The 25229-nt window shown below is 42.4% G+C and overlaps 1 protein-coding gene across 1 annotated transcript; it reads right to left on the bottom strand.

The window, feature by feature from the left end:
- Positions 1-1889: 1889 nt before the first annotated feature.
- Positions 1890-24145, bottom strand: LOC124115601 (cell division cycle 20.4, cofactor of APC complex-like). Its single transcript, XM_046476658.2, has 8 exons — positions 23665-24145; positions 18308-18439; positions 17370-17572; positions 14343-14440; positions 13128-13341; positions 8990-9115; positions 8581-8767; positions 1890-2610 (listed from the first exon to the last, which is right to left on the bottom strand). Exons 1-8 carry the CDS (start codon positions 23960-23962, stop codon positions 2495-2497), a joined length of 1374 nt encoding a protein of 457 aa, XP_046332614.1. The 5' UTR covers positions 23963-24145; the 3' UTR covers positions 1890-2494.
- Positions 24146-25229: the final 1084 nt, after the last annotated feature.

Genomic DNA, 25229 nt, shown 5'->3' on the forward strand with positions numbered 1-25229 from the left:
GTGCTTAAAGCTGTCAGTTTCGCCCAGATTAACTTCCTGTATATATTTGTGAACATGTTAACTCTACCTCCAACACGTGGGATGACATATCGTGACAAAACTATCTTTCACATGCTTTTACAAAAAAAATTCAATTACACATTTCTTTTTTAACTTAAAAACATGAAATGTGAGAGACAAGACATCATGAGACTTAAACGTTTGTTTGCGGCAAGATGTTTTTCAGTCAATTCTTCAAGAGACAATTCTTCTGTTTAGATTGAAGTTTGTTTGTTGTTTTAACGCCGCACCCAGCAATATGACGGCAGTCTGTAAATAATAGAGTCTGGACCAGACAATCCGGTGATTGACATCATCATGAGCATCGATCTACGTAATTGGGATACGATGACATGCATCAACGAAGTCAGCGAGCCTGACTACCCGATCCCGTCAGTCGCCTCTTACAAGCAAAGTCGCCCTTTACGGCAAGCATGGGTTGCTGAAGACCTAACCCGGATCTTCTCTGGTCTCTTTAGGTTGAAGTCAAACAATGTTGTTTCACTCTGGGCACAATAAGTTTCAGAACAACCAGCAAATCCAGTGAACGATTTTTCAATTAAGAAAAATGAGGACAAATTATATTTTCAAGGGTTTTCGGTAACTGTCATCTCCCGGGGGCAAGGGAGTTAACTTCAAAGCCGAGTTTCAACGTGCCCCGGGAAGATGGGGAACTGGGGGTCTTTTGTTACCCGGATGCAAGTCACAATTATGAATAAATGAGGTGAGGTGAAATGGGGTTTAACGTTGCGTCCAAGATTATTGCACTTATATAGCGACGTGCATGCACGTGTGTGTGTTTGTGTGGCTGCTTGTACTAGTCCGGACTGATGCCGATTTATAGTGCTAGCTCACTGAGATACCATGCCGCAGTTTAACATGAATACCCCACTCAGACACAGTATACTGACTCAGAGCCGACCAGTCCTTGTTTTAGCCCCTTAATGCCGAGCGCCAGACAGGGTAACAACAAGAACCATCTTTTAACGTCTTTTGGTATGACGCGGCTGGGGATCGAACCCCGGACCTTCCGCTCTCCGGGCGGACGCGCTACCACTAGACCACGGAGGCGGTCGAATAAATGAGGATTCTAGGTGGATCCAGTAATAACGCGTCATGCGATGTATCAATTCGTTAAGTATGTTTGTGTGTTTGTTGTTTAATGCCGCCCTCAGCAATATTCCAGCTATATGACGGTGGTCAGTAAATAATCGAGTCTGGACCAGACAATCCGGTGATTGACATCATGAGCACCGATCCACGCAATTGGGATACGATGACATACATCAACCATGTCAGCGAGCCTGACCACCCGATCCCGGTAGTCGCCTTTAAGGGCAAGCATGGGTTTGCTGAAGACCTATTCTACCCCGGATCTTCACGGGCCGCCAGCGAGTGAGGAGGTGGGAACACTCCCTGTAAAGGTAACAGTAGCGTGAACGGATCCTGCCCCACCTTCGGCGCGTCACAGACACATGCAAAACCAAGTCAATTGCTCATCCGAAAAAACACGGGAACATGTAAACCACCCGCCCACATGGGCATCGGCTAACTGCATGGATGAAAAAACACCGATGGTTTTAAGTGACCGAAAGAGTATGGTTTGACGCCGCTTTTAGCAATATTCCAGCAATATCACGGACAACAGAAATGGGCGTTTTAATTAAGCTTAGTTAAACGGCGAAAATAACGTCCTAAAACGAGAAACGCCCCTTTTCTCACTGTTTGTGTGCAACGCATGTTAATCCAGCTCAGTTTTCTACCATGAGTGACAGGCCCACAACACGCCAAGCCTTGTTGAACTGGGCGGGAGTCACCGTATGATGATGACAAACCACAAACAGTCTCAATTAACAATAGAGATGTTTATTGAACGTAGAATAGTTTCTTATTTAGTTTACAAAACGTTGTTCAGTTTTGACAACAAACAACACAGCTAGCTACCATGTCGTGTATGCGTCAAATGGCGGACATACAAAAAGTTTTTGGTCAATAATAAAAGGAATATCTGCCAGGGAAACACTTAGTGATACAACAAAAATAAACAATTTTGCAACATATTTCAAACCATCAAAATTCCATTGTAGTTAAAGTGGATTGGGTATTGAAAGATTACAAACGAAAATAATTTTGTCCGTAGCACAATCTTGACTCTACAGGGTCGCAACCTCCTGTTAACAGTTGTACAGGAAGTAGTATAGGAAGAATATATTCACCCCTCTTCCCATATAACAAACAAATAGCGCGGAAAACAAAACAGTCATAAGTTATGCAATGAAAAAAACCTTTTTAAATGAATTGTAAATAACATATCAAAATTCAATGAAATCTGAAGCCACGCATCTTGGTCAACGTCTCATGGAAACACGTGGACATATACCATTTCATTTGCTATGAGTGTAGGAATAGTAATTATGTTTATTGATTACGTTTTCAACGTTGAGGTGTCTGATGTTCAGCGGATGGACTTGGTGAGCTGGAGCGGCGAGTCGTGATCGGAGGAAGAACTCTTTGGTGTGGGCGACGGGAAGCACCTCCATAAACAGAGATTCTCGTCTGCTCCCAGGGATGCTGAAACCAAGGACACATGAATTGCCGAGTGAGTGAGTGGTGAGGTGAAATGGGGTTTAACGTCGCGTCCAAGATTATTGCACTTATATAGCGACGTGCATGTAAGTGTGCGTGTTTGTGTAGCTGCTTGTACTAGTCCGGACTGATGCCGATTTATAGTGCTAGCTCACTGAGATACCATGCCGCAGTTTAACATGAATACCCCACTCAGACACAGTATACCGACTCCGAGCCGACCAGTCCTTGTTTTAGCCTTAATGCCGAGCGCCAGACAGGGTAACAACAAGTACCATCTTTTAACGTCTTTTGGTATGACGCGGCCGGGGATCGAACCCCGGACCTTCCGCTCTCCTAGCGGACGCTCTACCAATAGACCACGGAGGCGGTCCGAGTGAGTGGAGTGAGTGAGTGAGTGAGCGAGCGAGGGAGGTTTTCCAGACCTATTGCGACGGGAGACTCAAAGAAACAGCTTCACATATTGTACCCATGTGAGGCCTCGAACTTCGGTCGACATCGCCACGAGCAGAGGTTTTTTTTTACAAAATATTACCAGTCAACTGCTACTTTCTGTTTGAAAGTGAGCCGCCATTGTCCTGGTGCGTTGTACAAGCTCCAGTGCTGCAATATCTACACGCACCAACAATAAGCTCCATACATCAGAGCTTACGGCTGTATCAAAATGGATACAAATCTCAACACCGGGGCGGACATATGACACGGATGCCATCATAACAGAGCAATGATGACACAATGATCTCATACTTCATTTGATAAACTCTTTAATAAGTCTTTATGTTCTACGGGGGTTAAATTAGTATTTTTGGAAATATTTGTATTTAATTCCAGCGCAATAGATAGTTCCAATATGGCGAGTCTCAATCTACTGACATTTTCGGCCACTTTCCTCATTCAGTTTCATTTTGACAATCACATCCAGATTTCCGTTATAATGGTCAATAATTTGAGGAGATAATGTTTCTGAGCATGGTTTCTGACCAACAGGGTAATGAAACTAATGATCATTTAAAGAGAAAGTTCTACAACCTGTTTTATCCGCCTTCTGTTCCACAAGGTTTTATAGGTAATCTGTCACGCAGTAGTGTATGTTCCGTACGTGTGGTAAGCGCGTTGATGTAAGGTACATGTTCTGTACGTGTGGTAGGCGCGTTGACGTAAGGTATATGTTCTGTACGTGTGGTAGGCGCGTTGATGTAAGGTATATGTTCCGTACGTGTGGTAGGCACGTTGATGAAAGGTATATGTTCTGTACGTGTGGTAGGCGCGTTGTTGTAAGGTATATGTTCTGTACGTGTGGTAGGCACGTTGATGAAAGGTATATGTTCTGTACGTGTGGTAGGCGCGTTGTTGTAAGATGTGTTCTGTACGTGTGGTAGGCACGTTGATGTAAGGTATATGTTCTGTACGTGTGGTAGGCGCGTTGATGTAAGGTATATGTTCTGTACGTGTGGTAGGCGCGTTGATGTAAGGTATATGTTCTGTACGTGTGGTAGGCATGTTGATGTAAGATATGTTCACAGTGTTGTTAGGTTGCCGTAATGCTGTACAGCTTATAAATGATGCAACACAAAAGTAACAACAAACAGTGTCCACCGACTCCAGGAAGGGCATTAACAGGTCGCAGTCCCAAATGGGGCATACAGCAATTGACTTGTTTCCTCTTAATCGAGTATATCGATTCAACAGGAGTACCTCCGATATAGAAGCTTACCTTAAATGGACGTCTCAGAACACCAAAGCAGGATTTAAACAATACTTGAATACTGTGAACTCGCTTGTGATTGTCTTTGCACGACGTTCTAACCACCAAGTGTTCAATATGAAGCAGTCAAAATTCCCATTTACCTAGGACTTGTCAAGCATTAATTATCAGCTTGAATTATTGAGAGAATAATTCAAATAAATTTTACTGTTTTTCAGATGAAAAGTTTAATATCTTTAACATTTTCAAAAATAATTATTTGATTATCTCATGTTTATGCGTTAGTGCATACAGGCATCAACCGACCCGTGAAGATCCGGGATAGAATAGGTCGTAAGCAACCCATGCTTGCTGTAAAAAGCGACTATGCTTATAAGAGGCGACTACACATCTGCGATTTACACATCTGCACACACAGACGAAGACACGATGTTGTTTCTCTTTACTAAATCAAAGTCACAGAGATAAAAGAATCGGACAATGGAAATAATTTGCTCAGGTTGCCCTTCGGGAAGGATTTTCACACACAAAATATCCCTGTTGGGAATAGTTGGTTGGCTGGTTGGTTGTTTTTGGACCAGACAATCCAGTGACTGACATCATGAGCATCGATCCACGCAATTGGATCGATGACATGCATCAACCAAGTCAGCGAGCCTGACCACCCGATCCCGTTAGTCGCCTTTTACGATAAGCATAGTCGCTTTTTACGATAAGCATGGGTTGCTGAAGACCTATTCTACCCCGGAATCTTCACGGGTGTTGGGAATAGACAAGCGATCAATTTAATCACTGTTTTCCAATCGGCCCTTTTAAAAGACAACCACATTGTGATACTTGTAGGAAAATATGTTAGTCTTTGCCAAAGGGCGTGTTTTAATAACGGCATTTGAAATATACTAGGTTTGTCACATTAAGGTGTTTTCTGCATTTCCTTTCGAAAATCTTAGGACCATTTTCTGATTATTTCAAAGAATGAAAGTACACCTGCAGGCTTAATGGTATAGGCCTGATGGACCTTCCCACATATTTGAAGTGCGATCGTAAAAGTGCTTTATAAGTATCTACTAATGCTTCTTTCACACAACTGTTAATAAACAAACTATTGATGGGTTTCACGAGAGAAATATCTTAACAGGGTACATATAATGTGTCTAAAGTGATTGAAATATGTAAATTTACAAATTCAACCAACCCTTTTAAAAAATGATAAATCTTCTAAATATAAATTGTCAATGCAAGAGAAGAATCATCCCAGATGTTCTGCCGTAACAGATTTCACTTGGCGTAAAGGGCAAATAGCTGTGGAAAGTATATGAATGGATCACTGAAAATCAGTGATGACACCAGGTGTTCGCAAAAAGGGTAAGCATGTCCTGCCCTACCGGTAGAACCCGCAACGTGCAGTGAATGATTGAATGTGACAATGAACTGGCCACATGAATCATTTTTTACAACATTCCAGATGCATGTCATCGATCCCATTTTCGTGCATCGAAGCTCATGATATTAATCACTGGATTGTCTGGTCCAGACTCGATTATTAACAGACCGCCGTCATATAGCTGGAATATTGCGTTGTGGCGTTTAACAGCAAACAAACCAACCACAACATTCCCGATAACCTACTTGACAATGATAACATTACTTTATCGTTGAATAAAACATAACACACTAGTTTCCCTTGTTTATTTCTGGTGTTGTAAGACGATATAGATCTAATACGAGTACAGTCAATAAATATGTCTATAATATACATTTGTATATGCCATTTACTGCTGTAGGAAAGGAATTAAGAAATATTTATCCGTCAAAACGAACTTGTCTAATGCAGATGAGGCGGGCGTGTGTAGACAGGGCGTGTATGCGAGCCTTCATGGGTATCCAAAGCATATGTTGAAACCTATCGATCGCCACCAGCCAGCCATTACTTACAAAGCGCGGGGGATTTTATCATTTCCGGTTCATCTCACTTCCGGTCGTAGGTGAAAATCTTTGTTGTAACGACTCGCAATCAGGAGAATGTTTAACGTTCGTGATCAATTAACACGCCATTTTAAACACATACCATACGTGTCTGGTAGCACCTGCAAACGGTGTTGACAAACCTTGGACCGGCCAACCTCATCATTTTCCTGCTGTTTACAACCCAAGTGATTTTTCTTCAAAGCTTGGGACAAAAAGGTCAAAGCCATTTCATTGTGTTTACAGTAGGAAAGAACACGAGGATCCCAGTCCGAACTAGGTATTAGTTATCAAAAGAGTCTTACATCATGTTTGTCCAACATACGGTCATGTTTGCGCATGTATTTGCGTTTAGATATGGCCATCACTGCATGACTCAGCACATGATACAAGAGGCAGGTTCAGACGCTCCTGATATTTGCTCTTATCTTGTAAGGAAGGCCTGCACTGACGAGTGACCGACAAGTATATATATAACGGTTATTGATGATCGATTTCATGCTGCATTTAGCATAAGGCCAGCCATATCATAACCTGCACCAATGTGGAGAATCGAACAGGGTATCTTCGCTGTGACGAGCCAACGCTTTGACAACCAGACTGCCCAAACCGCTCATCTCTTTTTTTGTTGTTTCACTCTCACACTTTTGTTGTCATTTATAACTGAATAATAGATTTCTTACTCACATTTCGGCATGTCTATTCATCTAGTCGATTTCTATCCTTAAATGAGTGTGATTTGTGCGACAAATTTACTTACTTTTGTTTATCAACTATCGGTTTCATTTTCCACCCCATCAGAAAGTGATTGACAGTGATATGTTAATCTTTGCTGATCAAGTAAAAGCGTACTTCACTGAAGCGGATGTCGGTTGGAGTGTGTGTGTCTGTGTTGGGGGGGGGTGTGTGGAGCCAATCACACGGTCGTTGTTTGTGCGATGTGTGTTGGATAAAAGTGCTCGTCATTGCTTGGGATTTATCGTTCGGAAAAGCACTTTTGATGACCATGCGTGATTAATGCTAATGCTTTGGAAAACAGTATCTGTAATCAAAGCGTTCGTCAGTAGTCCACACTGTCCGTCAACTGCAACAGATCACACCGTCGGTCGATTTCATTAGTCAACAAACGCCATGATTTGCCATGACAGTAAGCGCATGCAGCCCGGGTTGCGGACTGCCCCGAGGAGGGATGACAGGGCCTGGCTCTCGTCATGTTTGTAGACATACGTGCGGGTTGATGAGTACCGAGTTATATTTCGCCCACTTGAGCAGTACTTCAGCTAGCTCCGTATAAGGCGACCATGATTGTCGTAAGAGGCGACGAACGGGATCGGGTGGTCAGGCTCGCTGACTTGGTTGATGCATGGGATGTTTCCCAATTGCGTGGATCGATGCTCATCATGACAATCACTGGATTGTCTGGTCCAGACTCGATGACCTACTGACCGCTGTCATATAGCTGGAATATTGCTGAGTGCGGCGTTAAACAACAAACAAACAAAAGGAACTTCAGATTGATAGCTATGTATCTCAGCATCTTAATATGCGAAGGAAGTTGGTCTTACACGATTACCACTTTGAAACGCGCTAAGCTATGGTGTCTTACAGACTAAATAATAGTATGGGGGCTTATTCAAACCCATGATAGGAGAATTCTAGTTGCTTTTCCAAGCAAATACAGTAAGTTGCAAAGTAAATATTATTGTTCATCTTCCCGAGACAAGGGTGAGGTGGTGAAATTGGGATTAACGTTGCGTCCAAGATCACGCGTGTGTGCGTGCGTGCGTGTGTGCGTGCGTGTGTGCGCTTGTACTTACTAGTCCGGACTGAATCCCATTTTAAAGTGCTAGCTCACTGAGATACCATGCCGCAGTTTAACATGAATACCCCACTTGGACACAGTATACCGACTCCGAGCCAACCAGTCCTTGTTTTAGCCCCTTAATGCCGAGCGCCAGACAGGGTAACAACAAGTACCATCTTTTAACGTCTTTTGGTATGACGCGATCGTGGAATCAAACCCCGGACCTTCCGCTCTCCGGACGGACGCTCAATAGAAGTGACATCAGAGGTGGAATCTGATTGGTCAGTAGGAGGGACATAACTTGTAATAGCCACTGGTGGCGCTACGACCGAATTTAGAAATTCCGGCCTAGTTCATCAAGGGTGGAAACTGGACTTTTACAATCCGTTAACTCCCTTGCCTCGGGAAGATGAATAGTGTTAATATCAAAATAATAACAAACCAGAGGTTATCTGGTTATAAAGTCACAAGCTGAACTCACCTAGAGTTGTCCCGTCGGGGCTGATTGCCAGATGCAGCGGTCGTCTGCTGTGCTGCTGCAGTCGTGTCGTCTGCTCCAGTTTCATCAGACGTGTCCGCCAGAGGTGGATGTTGTTCTTGTCGGCATTCGGCACGCCGTGACTGGACACCAGCTCGTGACACACAGACGACCACATGAGGCTGCACACCTGCGCACGAAAACTGAATACAACCACGTGCTATGGCTGGCCATTGAAATTGAATAAGTTCTCACAGTTTGACATTTCACGTCGCAAAAAATCGGATAAAAATTTGAAAATCGGGGGGGGGGGTGTCACTAGAACCAGGAACTGAACTTTTGACGCAAAAAGAGTGAAAACACATATTTCATCAAATTCAGATAAAACTGTAGGCGTCGGTGACAGGCTCACCTGAGATTTCGTATCCACTTCCGTCAGTTTTTCTCCGGTATGCACGTGCCACAGGCGGATGTGGCCATCATTTGAACCGCCCCCGCTCGCTATCACACTTGGTCGCCATGGACACCACGCAAGTGCCTGTCAACAGAAAGTATGACATCAAGGACCGGTTTCTTCATGTTTCATTACCGCAATGTAGGCTAATGAAGTACTCAAGTTAAATGGCTAAGTTAGGAGGAAAGATCTAAAGGTTGAATTGGCAGCCATTGTTTCAATCGTACAGTGGCTATCAGTAATGGTCCAAACTCGCCATTTAAACTTCCTATGCCCGCCATCTTTGTTGGAAACTACTTCCGGTTACCAACACAATGGCGGTTTCCAAACAGATCACCATGCACTTTAACACTTTATTTTGATCTGTCGGAGCGAGATACCGAGTCCCTTTCCTTTTAACGGATATTGTATTTAGGGTTAAGTCAGTTAAACAAGTCTGTTTATAGTTACAGATTAAGCCTAATACCTGAAGGTACTCAATACTTGAATTTAACGGAGATGAAACATGTTAAACACAGTAATAAACGCCCAAGTTGAACACGGTACTCCTCAAAGTTTTGTACTGATACTCCCCTCCTTTGTCCTGAACGCAGAGGGTAAGGATTCGTTTAACATCATTAGGGACCGACCATTTGATATTCGGGAAGATTATTGAAAAAAGATAATTATTCTCCAGACTGCAGAAAAAGAAACAAATTGCCTGCCATTGTTGCAAGGTGGTTTTCTTTAAATGAAATTCAAACTCCTAAATCTAAAATATCTGGGTTTATAGCTGAAGCTGAAAAAATATTCTAATCTTGATATGTAAATCAATTCCTATTATTTCCGCGTAAATAAAACCGCTCTCCTGACGGACGCTCTCCCAATAGACCATTGGGAGTGTTGATAGTTCTGGTATATTAAATACAGGGATATGATTAGGACATAATCCTGCTGTGTTTTGAAATTTGATGTAAGCCCACTGTAGACAAGACACCACTTAATTTAATATGGCGTATTATGGGCGTTAAATCTGGCTGTAGGGTCAGAAAATTACATTGACCATCACACTTATTTCTCTTGTGTACGGTGGCCCATAAGGGACATGGGGTCTGTTTTTTCAATATTTTGATATATCACTTACTTTTATGGTAACCTTTTGCAAATTAACACAATTTGTCATACAAATATGTGATAAATCATGCATAAAAACAACCGAAAACATGGAAAATGTACTTTCAAGTAGCTATAGAATCGCTGAAATGTGAAGCGAAAATGTCAAAAACTAAAATGGAAAAGTCCATGTCCCTTATGGGCAACCGTACATGTGGCAGTTAAAAGTCTTGATTGAAGAATAAGAATGCTTATTCACGTTATGTTGGACCTGGTGTCAATATGCCAACGTTAAATTCATTAAATGTTCCATCTACGTCATCCACTGTCACTGCTCTGTCTGAGCACTTACCCCCTTAAGGTCAGATGAGAAACATGATTGCTGATTGGTATACTCATGACGCCAACAATACACAGCGACTGGGCCACCCGTGCCCCCCTAGAGGCGAAGTGACATGGATTGACATCATGAGCTTCGATCCACGCAATTGGGATCGATGAAATGCATAAAAAAAGTCAGCGAGCCCGACACCCGATCCCGTTAGTCGCCTCTTACGACAAGCATGGGTTACTGACGACATATTTTACCCCTATTCTTCACGGGTATTATTAGCTTGAGTATTTTTTCATCATTGGCGAGACATTCTTGTAGATGTGCCCAAATAACAGGTTGGACACGACGGTATGAACCGTATTCAGGAATTATTTTTTGGAAATGTGATAGGTATGAATCCTACGAAGTATGCTCATTTCGCTCATACATTAAACGGTTTTGTGTGATAATTGTTTAACACCGCACTCAGCAATATTTCAGCTATATGACGATGATTGTAAATAATAATCGAGTGCTTGCCAGAAAATTAAGTGATTGATATTGTGAGCAACGATCGACGACATCGGGGTACGAAGCCCGCCGAGCCTGACCCCAGATCCATCTGGTCACCTCTTACGACAAGCGTGTGCGTGCAAGCGTGTGCGTGCAAGCGTGTGCGCATGTGAAGCAACACTCCGTTATTTAAATAACAAGCTGTTTCCAGAAGGTCGCCAGGACGTGGCCTTGTCGCATATCATGTTTCAGTACCGAGTCGTGATTGAAGAAAAATGAGTGAGTGAGTATGGTTTTACGCCGCTTTTAGCAATATTCCAGCAATATCACGGCGGGGGACACCGGAAATGGGCTTCACACATTGTACACATGTCGGGAATCGAACCCGGGTCTTCGGCGTGACGAGCGAACGCTTTAACCACTAGGCTGAAGAAAAATGAAATCTTATTTGGGCATATAATGTGGGTTAAATTACACGGACGGTCACACTTATTTCCCCTCTTGTGGCAGATAAAAGTCGCGATTGAAGAATAAGAAATTGTATTTAACGTTATGATTGACAAGTTGTCAGTATGCGAACGCTACATTCATCAAATGTCCAGTATAAGTAATCCACTGTCACTACTTTGTCTGAGCGCTTACCTCCCCTAGGACGGAGCAGGAAGGAGAGGATAAGGTTGTCAAAAAAATATTGCCATGGAAAATATGTCACCACATAATCAATTTTGTTTTCTGTATTTAATGTGAGTAGGTCACATCATAACTATGCGATTGAACAAATTTGCCATTTTATATGGAAATATATTGTAAGTTAGGTCTGCATGCACGCACACGGTGAAGTTCTATAGATAGACAGGCCATCTGCCCGAGCCAATGGAGTTAACTGACTACAAAAGTCCAGTTCAAACCCTTGCCGAACTAGGCTGGAATTTCCATGCTCGGCCGAAGCGCCACCAGTGACTTATTACGGGTTCTGTCCCCTCTATGTCCCTCCTATTGACAAATCAGATTCCACCAATCATGTCACTTGCATATGCTTCAAAACAAAATGGCGCTGCCCAGCCAAAACGATCTAATCGATAATCAGGACCTATGTTGTAATAAGACGATCTGACCGATAATCAGGACCTATGTTGTAATAAAACGATCTGATCGATAATCAGGACCTATATTATAATAAGACGATCTGATCGATAATCAGGACCTATGTTGTAATAAGACGGGTCTTACGCCGAATCAAATCACTTGAACACCTTGATTAAAAACATGAAAAGATTTGTAAAATATCTGTATATATGCTTTGGAAATCCTGCCCTGGACCGAAATCTGCACGTTGAAATCTATTTTGGTTTGGTTTGGTTTGTTGTTTAACGCCGTACTCAGCAATATTCCAGCTATATGACCGCGGTCTGTAAATAATCGAGTCTGGACTGAAACCTATTTAGTGCGGTTTCAAAATGTAACTCCGGCATACCAGCCTTGTGGAGACAGCCAAGGGTGGAAACTGGACTTTTGTAGTCAGTTGACGCCCTTGCCTCGGGAATATGTAGACAGACCAGTCGACAATAAAAGTTGGTCAAAGTTCACGTCAGTTACGGCAAGGCCTAAGTTCGTTTCATAACTCATACAAATCCGTTTATCTGCCATAACACACGCACAGTGCCTCATTGAGGGTAACCATGTGGGCTGCATGGAATGTGTGTTCATCGGAATCGATTTGTCCCGAAAACATATTTATAGCCCTATCCTGATTAGGAAGTTATTCCTATATTTAGCTACTTAAGTAGATGACAAACAACCCCAGAGGAAAATCCGAACAAATATTTTTCTTTTGTCATACGTCAGAAAGCTTAAATGGAACTGCACAAAGACGTGAGATGATAGTGAGTGAGTATGGTTTTACGCCGCTTTTAGCACTATTCCAGCAATATCACGTCGGGAGTGAGATGAGATACCATTTCGCAGTTTATAATGGCCACCCTACTCAGACACAGCATACTGCCTCCGAGTTGACCGATCCTTGTTTTATTCCCAGAATACCCAGCGCCAGGCAGGGTAGCAACAAGTAACCTCACTTAACGTCTTTGGGTGATGACCCACCTTCCGCTTTCCGGGAAGAATCTGTCCAGGGAGGCGGTTCCAAAGGATTCTGTGCCTCTAGTTTTGTGGGTGACTAACCTTTGCGCAGGCCTTGTGCGACTCAATCCGTCTGTAGACGCAGTTGTTGCGCATGCTCCAAATGTTTACAATCCCATCATCCCCTCCGCTTGCCAGGAATTCTTCATCCGGGGACAACTTCAGATTCGTGACGTCACGCTTATGACCACTCAAACTGCTGCACACCACGGGGTCACGTGGGTCGTAGATTGAAATTCTACCCTTGCGCGATCCACTGAAAATGAATTGAAAAAATATGTAGTAATGTTATTCTCATTCAGTTTTTCATCTACAGACCTCAGTCGTCTCTTACGACGTACATCAGAAGAATTAAACTTCAATAGACACGATATATTAGTTAAGTTTGCCATCGTTGTATCTTCACACATAAGAACAATATTTGATGTCACAACATTTTTTTACATTGCTTTGTAGAGGTTAAAATGTATTTGTTTGCAGATGGTGACAAGAATAACACACAGTATTGTCCCAGGGCGAGAAAGCAATATTGAGCTATAAATAATCAACTGGGTCAAGAAGGAATGAGCAAAACCCCATGTAGGCAGTATACGATGACACACATGCCCACTATTATCACACCCTTGACGGCTCATTTGGCAAACAGGCTACTGTGGATCACGGGGTACTGTGGATCATGGGTTCCGTAGAGTATGGGGTACTGTGGATCATGGGTTCCGTAGAGTATGGGGTACTGTGGATCACGGGGTACTGTGGATCATGGGTTCCGTAGAGTATGGGGTACTGTGGATCACGGGGTACTGTGGATCACGGGGTACTGTGTATCAAGGGGTGCTGTGTATCATTGGGTACTGTGGATCATGGGGTACTGTGGATCATGGGGTACTGTGGATCATGGGGTACTGTGGATCATGGGATACTGTGGATCATGGGTTACTCTTGATCACGGGTTACTCTTGATCACGGGGTACTGTGGAGTAGGGGGTACTGTGGATCATGAGGTACTGTGGATCACAGGGTATTGTGGAACATGGGGTACTGTGGATCATGGGGTACTGTGGATCACGGGGTACTGTGGACAATGGGGGACTGTGGATCACAGGGTACTGTGGATCATGGGGTACTGTGGATCACGGGGTACTGTGGATCATGGGGTACTGTGGATCACGGGGTACAGTGGATCATGGGGTACTGTGGATCTCGGGGTACTGTGGATCACAGGGTGCTGTGGATCATGGGGATGCATTTTATTCTCACCTTATCAGCTTATCTCTGGACCAGGACAGACTTCCCACGTGGCAGTGGTCACGTGTTCGGAAATTCTTGACAACTTTCATACTTGTAGCATCCCATAGCTACAAGACGAAGGGGGAAGCTAGTCAGAGCTAGTGGTAGGGAGCCCAGGGTTTTTTTTGGGTGATCCAAGGCCCAATGTAACAAGGTAAAATCAGACATGTATACGTGTGTATATGTATATATAAAATGACAATTCATTTCTAAAAACTGTTATTTGATTATCTGATACATATGCGCATGATACTTGATTTGAATCGATACTTGAATTGAAACGAACTGCATCATGACTAAGTCTTCCATTAAATAGATCTTGATTACCCAATTTAGGGGAAATCCAGCATATACAAAATCTAATAAGAACAAATGATTCATTATAACAGTGACAACATTATCAGGAATGTTTCGCCTCTTACTACAAGCATGGTTGCTGAACATCAATTCAAACGCAGATCTTCACGGGTTAGAATTGGTGGAATGATCTCTCAAAGATATGAAAAGTGGCAGCTTGGTTTCAATTTATTTCACAAAACATTTCAACAATCATGCCGTTTATCGTGATGCCATGGCCATTATAGAATATACGCAGGCTGAAACGGCTCAGACAAAACGTTATGTGGCAGCAAATGAGTGAAGCGTTAGTAAAATGTTGAGTGCGGTCGGTGACAGGAAGTCATCAGAGTTACCTCCCCTGGTTTAAAAAGACGAGTCTTGAACTTTTGAGAACTTTCGGATTGGGGCAGTTCTAACAGGATAACGATTCTAGTCCTTTTCGACCCGAGCTGTAAGTTATCTACTTGCGAATTGGAAACATTCGTCACCACTTGCGCCTTTCCGTAACCTGCAAGAAGACTCGCCCCCGTCTCGATGAATGTTATGTGCGAAAATACGACAAACCAATCAGAATGCGCGTATGATTTCAAGTTCTTCGTCAAGGAATCCCTCAGAAATAATTTTTTTGCATCTAAAAATATACCCAAGACACAGTTAAATGTGTTCAATCATACTGTATAATTTCGCATGTCCCGATGTGCTTTAAATTGCATCGGAAATATATATATAATATATGGGGAAATATATCTGAACCATTACGCAACGAGTTGATAGTTGTTTTAGGTATGCCCGTTTGCGCCAAGACGGAACTCGGTCGCAAAATTGGCCATGAGAGGGGCACGAGTCGCTATTCGGCTTGTCCCGGAAAAACACGAGTTGTTCACAAATGGATTGGACAGTTACCTGTAAACACCGAATTCATGCCAACTTCCAACATTATTCCAGATAATCAATAACATATATTTTAATTATATTCCATTGATAAATTCGGCGAGTGTACTTATTGCTGCTAACAAGTATTTGACCCCTTGTATTGCCTGTTTATATGGTAAACATATTGTGTTGCAATATCATGTATTAATCATTCACTGATCTTGTGTGATGATTAACTTACAATTTAGTTCTGTACGTGACGATTTCAGGGTTAACCTTTGCGTTTCAATCTGGAAAGCATCTCGTAACACTAGACGCAAATTAAACTGATCATATAAATGTCTTGATAACAGAAAGTTAACTATAATTAGGGCATGGAGTACATGTCGTGACAGAGTCGAAGATCTGTTCATTGTCTGGACAACAAATCAGTCAGTCATCAAAGGTAGCTGTGTTCACGATGTGCATTGTGATACAAATGAATGCCACACTGCCGTCGTATATGAGAGGGAATGAAAATGACCCCACATTTCACACAAGGTTGTATAAAGAAAGGTAGGCAGGATTATTATTTGTTACAAGATGTTAAATAGGAGCACGTGTTTCTTTAGCCTCTGAGAATAGGTAGAAAACGTTTCTTTTTTAAACAATTAAACAAAATAACATTTTATATACAGCGAAACAATATTCAGAGTGTATATCATCAATGTGGCATATGTGTGTGTGAGTAAAGGTTGCATCGGCATTGTTCCGACAGTAAAGCGACCTTGGCTCGAAGACAATGGTAACTCCCCTACCACAACATTGTCTTCAGGACAGTCGTCGCGCCAAGATCGCACTGTGGAATGCGATAGATGGATGAAAGCGGTCTGAAACATTGAGCCTGGACCAGATAAACCATTGACAGTGATAACCCCAACTCATGGTAGCATGAGTAACGACCCGTGAGGGTAAAATGACATAGTGGAGTTGTGTTTAACGCCGCTTTTAACATTATTCCAGTTATATCACGGCGTGTCAGCTCAGTGTGGGAGGAAAGCCCGAAGTGATGCAGGTCTCAGACGTTTGCAACTCTGCACAGCGAATTGCGGCGCTTTAGACGACTGGGCCACCAAAGTCTGGACAAAACAACCAAGTAATGGATATTGTGAGCAGCGATCCGCAATGTCGGGTACGTACTCAAACATGTCATGGACCATGGCCACCCGATCACGGACCATGGCCACCAGATCACAGACGGGAACTATCGACAACGACTACACTACGAACTAATAATTAATTTAAAGGGTCCTGTAAAGTTATGGAATGGTGTAGTGTAAACATGGTAAAATTTGATAATTACTTTCATTACAGATCCTACATATTTCCTGTCAATAATCTGATACAGCGAGTAGTATTGTGTTTGTTTGTTGTTTAACGCCGCACTCAGCAATATTACAGCTATATGACGGCGGTCTGTTAATAATCCAGACTGGACCAAACAGTCCAGTGATTGACATCATGAGCATCGATCCACGTAATGGGGATGCGATGACATGCATCAACCAAGTCAGCGAGCCTGACCACCCGTTCCCGTTAGGCACCTCTTAAGACAAGCCTAGTCGCCTTTCACGGCAAGCATGGGTTGCTGGAGGCCTAGTATAATCCGGATCTTCACGGGGCTAATATTATTGTGCGTCACCCGGATGCAATATATTTCCTTTTTGCGTCCAATCAATACACGTGTGCGTACTGGGCGCACATATCTGCGTCACGTACAACCCTGCTGAGGGCGTGTGTACTCACCAGAATGTCCCCCTGACACGTCCCTATGGCCAGCGTCTCCCCCACCTTGCTCCAGGCCACGGAGGACACGTAGAAGTCGTCTAGCTCGGGCAGATGTAGGCGAAGTCGCTTGCACTCCTCGTTCTTGACGTTCCACACGTAGGTGTTGGCTCCCAGCGCTACAGCGATGCAGCCGTTGGGGCCCCAGTCTAATACGTTACAATCTAACCGTGAAATTAAAATCTGTATTAAACTTGCATTCCAATAAAGCAGTTCATTGATGTATACTTTTACGATACAGCTCACGTGCAGTCTAAACTCATTTGTGTGTTGGTCTCAAAGGCAAGCCGTAATGGAAAAACAACGGAATTGGAATTACTGGATACAGGTTACATTCATCTTCCCGAAGCAAGAGAGTTAACTGACTTGAAAAGTCCTGTTTCCACCCTTGCCGAACTAGGCTGGAATTTCCAGGCTTGATTGAAGCGCCACCAGTGGTTATTACGAGTTATGTCCCTTCTGAGCCTCTCCTATGGACCAATCAGATTCCACCTCTCGTATAACTTGCATTTGTTTCAAACAAAATGGCGGCGCCATGTCAAGACGATCTGATCGATAATCATGATCTATATTGCGATAAAGCGGGTCTAACATCGCGAAGTGCATCAAACACGTGAGCACCTTGATTAAAAACATGAAAATATCTGACAACGAGTTGGCGGTGCACATGCTTTACAAATCCTGCAATCGACCGAAATCTGCACGACAGTTTAAGAACCGGAATTCGATTTAGTTGCGCGATTTTGATTGGTCTATGCATAGACTCTTTGGTCCAGCCAAAATGTAACTTAATAATAACCAGTCTAGTTCGGCAAGGGTGGAAACTGGACTTTTGTCGTCAGTTAACTCTCTTGCCTCGGGGTGATGGGTTACATTAAACCCCCAAAAGCTAAACTTACAAAAATCATCTCTGAGGCCAGGCATGTCTAACACTCTGTCCGGGGCCGTGGCCACGTGACGCTTGACCGCCCGGGGGGCAGGGGAGCTGAACACCTCGTCTCCCAGGTCCATCATCCAGGGGGCAGAGGACCCTATTGCAAAATAAATAATTTGAAATCCTTACCTTCGCCTTTTTAGTAATTCTATCACAATTGAGTTCTTTTACGACGATAATAACAGTACTGGTGGGGTAAACAAATAGTTTGATGAATACCAGCAACCCATGCTTGACGTAAAATACAAACTACTTGTCGTAAGAGCCGACTGACGGGATCGGGTGGTCAGGCTCGCTTACGTGGTTGATGCATGTCATCGTATCCCAATTGCGTAGATCGATGTTCATATTGTCAATCACTGGATTATCTGGTCCAGACTCGATTATTTACAGACCGCCGTCATATAGCTGTAATATTGCTGAGTGCGGCGTTAAACAACAAACAAACAAACAAATCTGAGTTTCATGACCGCAATCAGTCACTGGGTCTCACCATCTGGTCATATATATGTATAGTCGACGCCCTCGACAATAATGAGGTACTCTTGTTTACCTTTGAAAATAAAAAGTGTACTGGTATTTTATTTGACCTGAATACAGGTGGAATACATACGACTTTTAAAATACATTCTTTCAAATTATAATTTAAGCATTTAAATATCGGATTCTTTGCGTTTTATAATGGTTATTTTTATTACCAACATAATCTGTACAGTTGTTTGAAAAGAAATGCACATCTACTTAGCTAGTTTTTAGAAGAAAAAAAAATAAAATCAGCATAAAACAACCGTACACTGTCTTGAAATGTGTTTTAGTATACAGTTACGAGATTGGTCAATCTATCAAGTCATATAATTATAATCTTCATCCTTATATTCTTTTAATTATTTTTTATATATAACCGGGTAAAACAATTGATGTGCTGGCTGACATACTATCCCTACCCTATATTTCATTAACACCATGTTGTTTACACAGATGGGTCCTGTTAGTATTACTCATTGCCAACTGTGTTATGTAATGCAACTAATAATTGTAAAGATTATAAACATTTGACATCGACGTGGCAGCAATATAATCATACAATACTGTCAGCGAAATACGGCCTGGCACATCCCTCAGGCTTGACGGAAATTGTCGAACGTAATATTCAGCAAAACAGAGTAAGCGTTCGAAGGGAGGTAACTCTTAGTTCGGTTGCCATATAGAAGCAGATGTAATCTGGGAACCAACTGCAAAAGTAGGTTTTCGTTGAAATAATTTCCACATCATTTCATGCAAATTGTGGCGGACGTAACGAGCATATAAAATCTTCGATATAAACATAAGGCCATAATAAATTAAATGTATGACATTTTCATCCCCGACCGCCTCACGGCCAAACTCCCCGCCAAACTCCCCGCCTCAAATAATGTTATCAACCCCAAGTACCTACGGACGAAGAAAATCGCTGCATGTGTTCCCTAATTTCCTTGAAATACACTATACACCTTGTTCTACCAACATCCATGCGAATCACACCCGTCGATAGTTAATATGCACAAAGGGTACACGGGTGGCCCAGAAACCTATGATAGTGGGTTCGAATCCCTGTTCACCCCGATTATGTTTCTAGGTTTGTCAGCACCATACTCCGTGCTCGTGGGTTTCACCGAAGTGGTAAACGTCTGAGACCTGCATCACTTCGGGCTTTCCTCCAACATTAAGCTGACACGCCGCGATATAACTGTAATACTGTTAAAAGCGGCGTTAAACACAACTCACCCACTCACTAATATTGCCAAAATATGATTTATAGAAGCTTAACGCACCATTTCAAAACAAGCTGAACTCAGGCTGAACCAAAGATCTACTCTTCTTTAATACGTGCACAGGAAGAATAATACGAACAGCTAAGAGTTGGATATGCGTCTGGCGAGCGGGCACCAATGTTGACGGCTGGTAATTCTCTAGAGTGAGTGAGTGAGTATGGTTTTACGCCAATTTCAGAAATATCACGACGGAACACTAGAAACAGGCTTAACATATTGTGCCCATGTGGGGAATCGAACGTAGGTTTTTGGCGTTGCAAACGAACGCTTTAACCAATAGCTAGCTCTACGCCCCTTGATTATATAGAGACCCGTGAAGATCCGGGGTAGAATATGTCTTCAGCAACCCATGCTTGTCGTAAAAGGTGACTAACGGGGTCGGGTGATCAGGCTCGCTGACTGACTTGGTATCCCAATTACGTAGATCGATGCTCATGATGTCAATCACTGGATTGTCTGGTCCAGACTCGATTATTTACAGACCGCCGCCAAATAGCAAGAATATTGCTGAGTGCGGCGTTAAACAACAAACCAAACCAAAACCCCTGGTTATATAGAAGCTTCGTTATAACACCTATTTTTTCGGACACCCCATCCAGGATGAACAGGGTGTAATTATAGGTGCGATACTCCGGTACGATACATAGACCTTTATCTCCAGGTTGCTCTACCAGTTGAGGTGAGGTGAAATTGGGTTTAACGTCGCGTCCAAGATTATTGCACTTATATAGCGACGTGCATGTACGTGTGTGTGTGTGTGGCTGCTTGTACTAGTCCGGACTGATGCCGATTTATAGTGCTAGCTCACTGAGATACCATGCCGCAGTTTAACATGAATACCCCACTCAGACACAGTATACTGACTCCGAGCCGACCAGTCCTTGTTTTAGCCCCTTAATGCCGAGCGCCAGACAGGGTAACAACAAGTACAATCTTTTAACGTCTTTTTGTATGACGCGGCCCGGGATCGAACCCTGGACCTTCCGCTCTCCGGGCGGACGCTCTACCACAAGACCACGGAGGCGGTCTCTCTACCAGTTGAAACTGGATGAGTGAGTGTGGCTGAACGCCTCTTTGTACAGAGTTCCTGTTATATCGCAGCGTGTCAGCTTGGAGGAGGAAAAGCCCGAAGTGATGCAGGTCTTAGACGATTACTACTTTGTCGAAACCCACGAACACGGGTGTGGTTCTAACAAACCTAGAAAATCAATTTTTGCGAATCAGATTCGGAACAATTTGCATGGGGTTATGGCACGCCAAAGGGACCCAATTCTGTGTATGCTTGCACGCTTATTGAGGGTTCGCCGGTTCCCGCTGTCACTCGGAAACCAGCGACATTAAAGGGACGCAACTCGTACCACTCGTGTCTCCTGACGGAGCGTATTAGAGGCTAATTAGAATAAACACGTCATTGTTCTTGTCCTATCTGTGAGCAGTAAATATAAACTTGAAAGAGTTTACAACTTTTAGTTTACTAATACTTTTCTAAAAATAATTTCGTTGATATCAACTGGCAAAGTTCAAACAATGCAGTTATCGGCCAACTCATCCCAAACATCTAGAAAACCAAATGTCATTTTACTTATCACCATTTCAAGCAACGACAGCAACAACTAACGTACACAGACTTAGACAACATGACAACACTAGTGATCCCTAAAGAAGACAGTGTCGGTGACATATGGGATGAAATTATCATCGTTACTACTCTGTAACACATATATACACACTTCACTTCATTCAAGACAAATTCAGTATCATTTTACTTCATTAAAATAAACACCAAGACAAAACAGGTCATCATCAAAAGGATTATTCCTTTGAATTCATCCTCAATCAAAGACAGTTTCCAGAATGCAGACAATTAAGGCTTACTCTACTTGACATAGGAATCGGTAATAACTAAGGTCTTTAGATATTTCAGTTTTGCAAGTATGGCATTAAGAAATACCAGACGTGGTCTAGCACAGGTGCAGTGTGGGTTATTTCCTTTCACAATGCTATTCCCGTTAAACAATCACAGACGTGTGTGCTTTGCAATAACTTCAACAATCCTTCTGATTTGAATACATTACTATAAATAAATGCAATTCTACACAGTGAGATGTTGCAACATTCCTGGCGTCAGTACAAACACATTAGCACCACAATGTTTTCAATAATATTTATTTCGCAATAAATCTATTACTGTTGGAAAACGTATCGGAGTACAAACACTAATTAATGGTCTTAGATTTAATAACATTTCCACTAAAAACAAGTTTCGTATTTAAATTGGGCTATTAACTGAGCAATCTAATAGAAAGAAATTGAATTTATGAAGCTACATCAAAACAACATGGCCTTCAAGATAAGATATCACGAACTCAACGAACTTGTTAATTGCACTCCCAGGTATAACTTTCAAGTTGTCTCGAATTCATTAAAATTAAATAGGCCGGGGATGACCAGAGATCGTTAAAACACATCACATCGAATGCTAGTAGTAGACTAGTAGTAGTCATATAAGGGGCTCACCTTGGACTCCAAATGGCCCTTGGCAGTCAAACTGGGAAAAAGTCATAATTCTATTGATAATTGTTGTTTGTTTTTGGGGTGTTTTTTTTAAAGTTCTTATTTTCTTACATTAGTAGGTATTTTAACATTGCTTTGAATGCAATAGTGTAAATGCGCATTAGTGCCTTTGTAGTCCCCTGCATTGGCCCTATTTAGTGCAATTTTGTATAATTCTACTACTTACTGTGTACGTAAAGTATTCAAACATTTCTCCAAAACAACTTTCGACTAAATATCAAATGAAAAATGTAGGATAAACCACACATTGTGTGATTTCGGAGGAGTGGAATTAACACGTTCATGACGGTCTTACCAAATATTCTCCGATTGGGGTTTTATAAGAACAGTACAACACCATGACCAACGTACAATCCCTCGATCTTTTGGACTTGCTTCATTATAGATACACCCGAACAAAAACGATCTTCTACATATAATGTCCGAGGAATGATGGTGATGTTATACGCCGATTGGCGTCAAGCGAGAATGCAGCGTTGTGGAAAAGGAATGGAGAATTCTATGATTTGGAGATTCGCATGTAAATGTATAGTGAGTGAGTGAGTTGGGTTTAACGCCGCTTTTAACAGTATTCCAGTTATATCGCGGCGTGTCAGCTTAATGTGGGAGGAAAGCCCGAAGTGATGCAGGTCTCAGACGTTTACCACTTCGGTGAAACCCAGAGAGCACGGGTATGGTGCTGACAAACCTAGAAACATAATCGGGGCGAACAGAGATTCGAACCCACAATCATAGGTTTCTGGGCCACCCGTGTCCCCTTTGTGCATATTAACTATCGACGGGTGTGATTCGCATGGATGTTTGGTGAATTGATATAAATGTCTAATTCACTTTCAAAGGGGGAGAGTCGCATCTGTGTACACAGACAATAACCACCCCTCTAGTGTGGGGTGCGCGAATGAACCCTTGTTATACCCGGCCCGTGTTCAATACTTACTTCTTGTGGTCGTGGGTCGACATGGCGAGTTGCACGTTGTTCCACACCCGTGGGTCGGGAGAATTCCGTGCTGTTCATTTAGAACCACGGACAGGCGCCGACTGTATTCCTTCACCCCTGGAGATTCGACCCCACCCTGCAAAGTCTTCCCATTGGGGCTACGAGCAAAAAGCTGCATGTGCGCGCTCTCCACATTGAGCTCTGGTCGATAGGGGATGAACCGGTCCATAAAGTTCCCTTGCTCATGAGAGCTGTTTCGAATAGATCCTTTGCCAAACCAGTTTTCACAACGATCCATTATTGATAAAGTTTCAGTGTTAGTTGATGTCGTTGATTAACAGTCTGAGCACTTGTTTTACGTGTGTTTAACCAACCCAGAGGTCAGGACCGGCCATGGTAGAGTTTCTGTACAATTAACGAACAATAACACACTACCTGTTACAAGCACAGCGCGTGCCACACCAAATGCACGTGCTTCTTTCATTGGCGGTTGAATTGGTGCATACAAAAGACCTTCTTCTAACTGGTGAAATGTATACATGTTTGACCAAATTTATCCAAAATGATTAAAAGGTTTCTGAATGTGTTATCATGTCAAACGTGGCAAAAGATGAAAAAAATATGATAGCTGTATAATTCTTTAACGCTTAAAGACAACTTTCGTGATGATTGCTATAGGTACTGCCCATATAAAAAGGTTCTAATAAGGTTAAATATATGATGTATGTATAAACTTGTAAAACAAGATTTCATTAGACTTCTGCCCGTATCCCCCTCCAAAATAAATACATGTATATGATTGTCGCTCAATCCGTTTAATTATATATATATATATATATATATATATATATATATATATATATATATATATATATATATTAGGGGGTACGAGAGGAAGTCTTACCCAAGATTTAAATGTTTGTGCCCGAAATGGGAATAATCTTTGAATTCAGGAAAGTTATGTTGTTTTGTTTTATTTTGTTTGTTTGTTGTTTAACGCCGCACTCAGCAATATTCCAGCTATATGACGGCGGTCTGTAAATAATCGAGTCTGGGCCAGACAATCCAGTGATTGATATCATGAGCATCGATCCACGCAATTGGGATACGATGTCATGCATCAACCAAGTCAGCGAGCCTGACCACCCGATCCCGTTAGGCGCCTCTTACGACAAGCATAGTCGCCTTTTATGGCAATCATGGGTTACTGAAGACCTATTCTACCCCGGATCTTCACGGGTCGGAAAGTTATGTTTTTATTTATTAGAGAAAGCGATAACCAGACATGAGCTCATCAACCAAACACAGCAAGGGGCAAGTTCATATTATTGACAACTTGGAATGATTTTCTTCTGGGGAAAGCTCAGGTCTGCGACATTAATTCGTATTAGTCTGTCAAATCTATTTTGACAGTCAAACGTGTTGTCAGTAGCAACAAGAATTTTACGTTGGCTGCTTTTGAACTAATTGGTGGAGAACAGAACCGATATATATTTTATTACAAGAGTCAGATTTCTTATGTAGATCTTGCTGAAAAAGTTGACGTTTTAAATGAAACTGTAGTT

The sequence above is a fragment of the Haliotis rufescens genome, unplaced genomic scaffold (assembly GCF_023055435.1).
Source record: "Haliotis rufescens isolate VD_foot unplaced genomic scaffold, xgHalRufe1.0.p SCAF_2, whole genome shotgun sequence".
Classification (NCBI taxonomy): domain Eukaryota; kingdom Metazoa; phylum Mollusca; class Gastropoda; order Lepetellida; family Haliotidae; genus Haliotis; species Haliotis rufescens.

Excerpts from the sequence above, each read along its gene's own strand:
- LOC124115601 (XM_046476658.2), bottom strand. The coding sequence starts at position 23,962 with ATGGATCGTTGTGAAAACTGGTTTGGCAAAGGATCTATTCGAAACAGC. Across the intron at positions 8,768-8,989 it reads AAGTGGATACGAAATCTCAG|GTGTGCAGCCTCATGTGGTC; the intron begins GTGAGCCTGTCA and ends TTTCGTGCGCAG. Across the intron at positions 2,611-8,580 it reads CCCCGACGGGACAACTCTAG|CATCCCTGGGAGCAGACGAG; the intron begins GTGAGTTCAGCT and ends CCTTGGTTTCAG.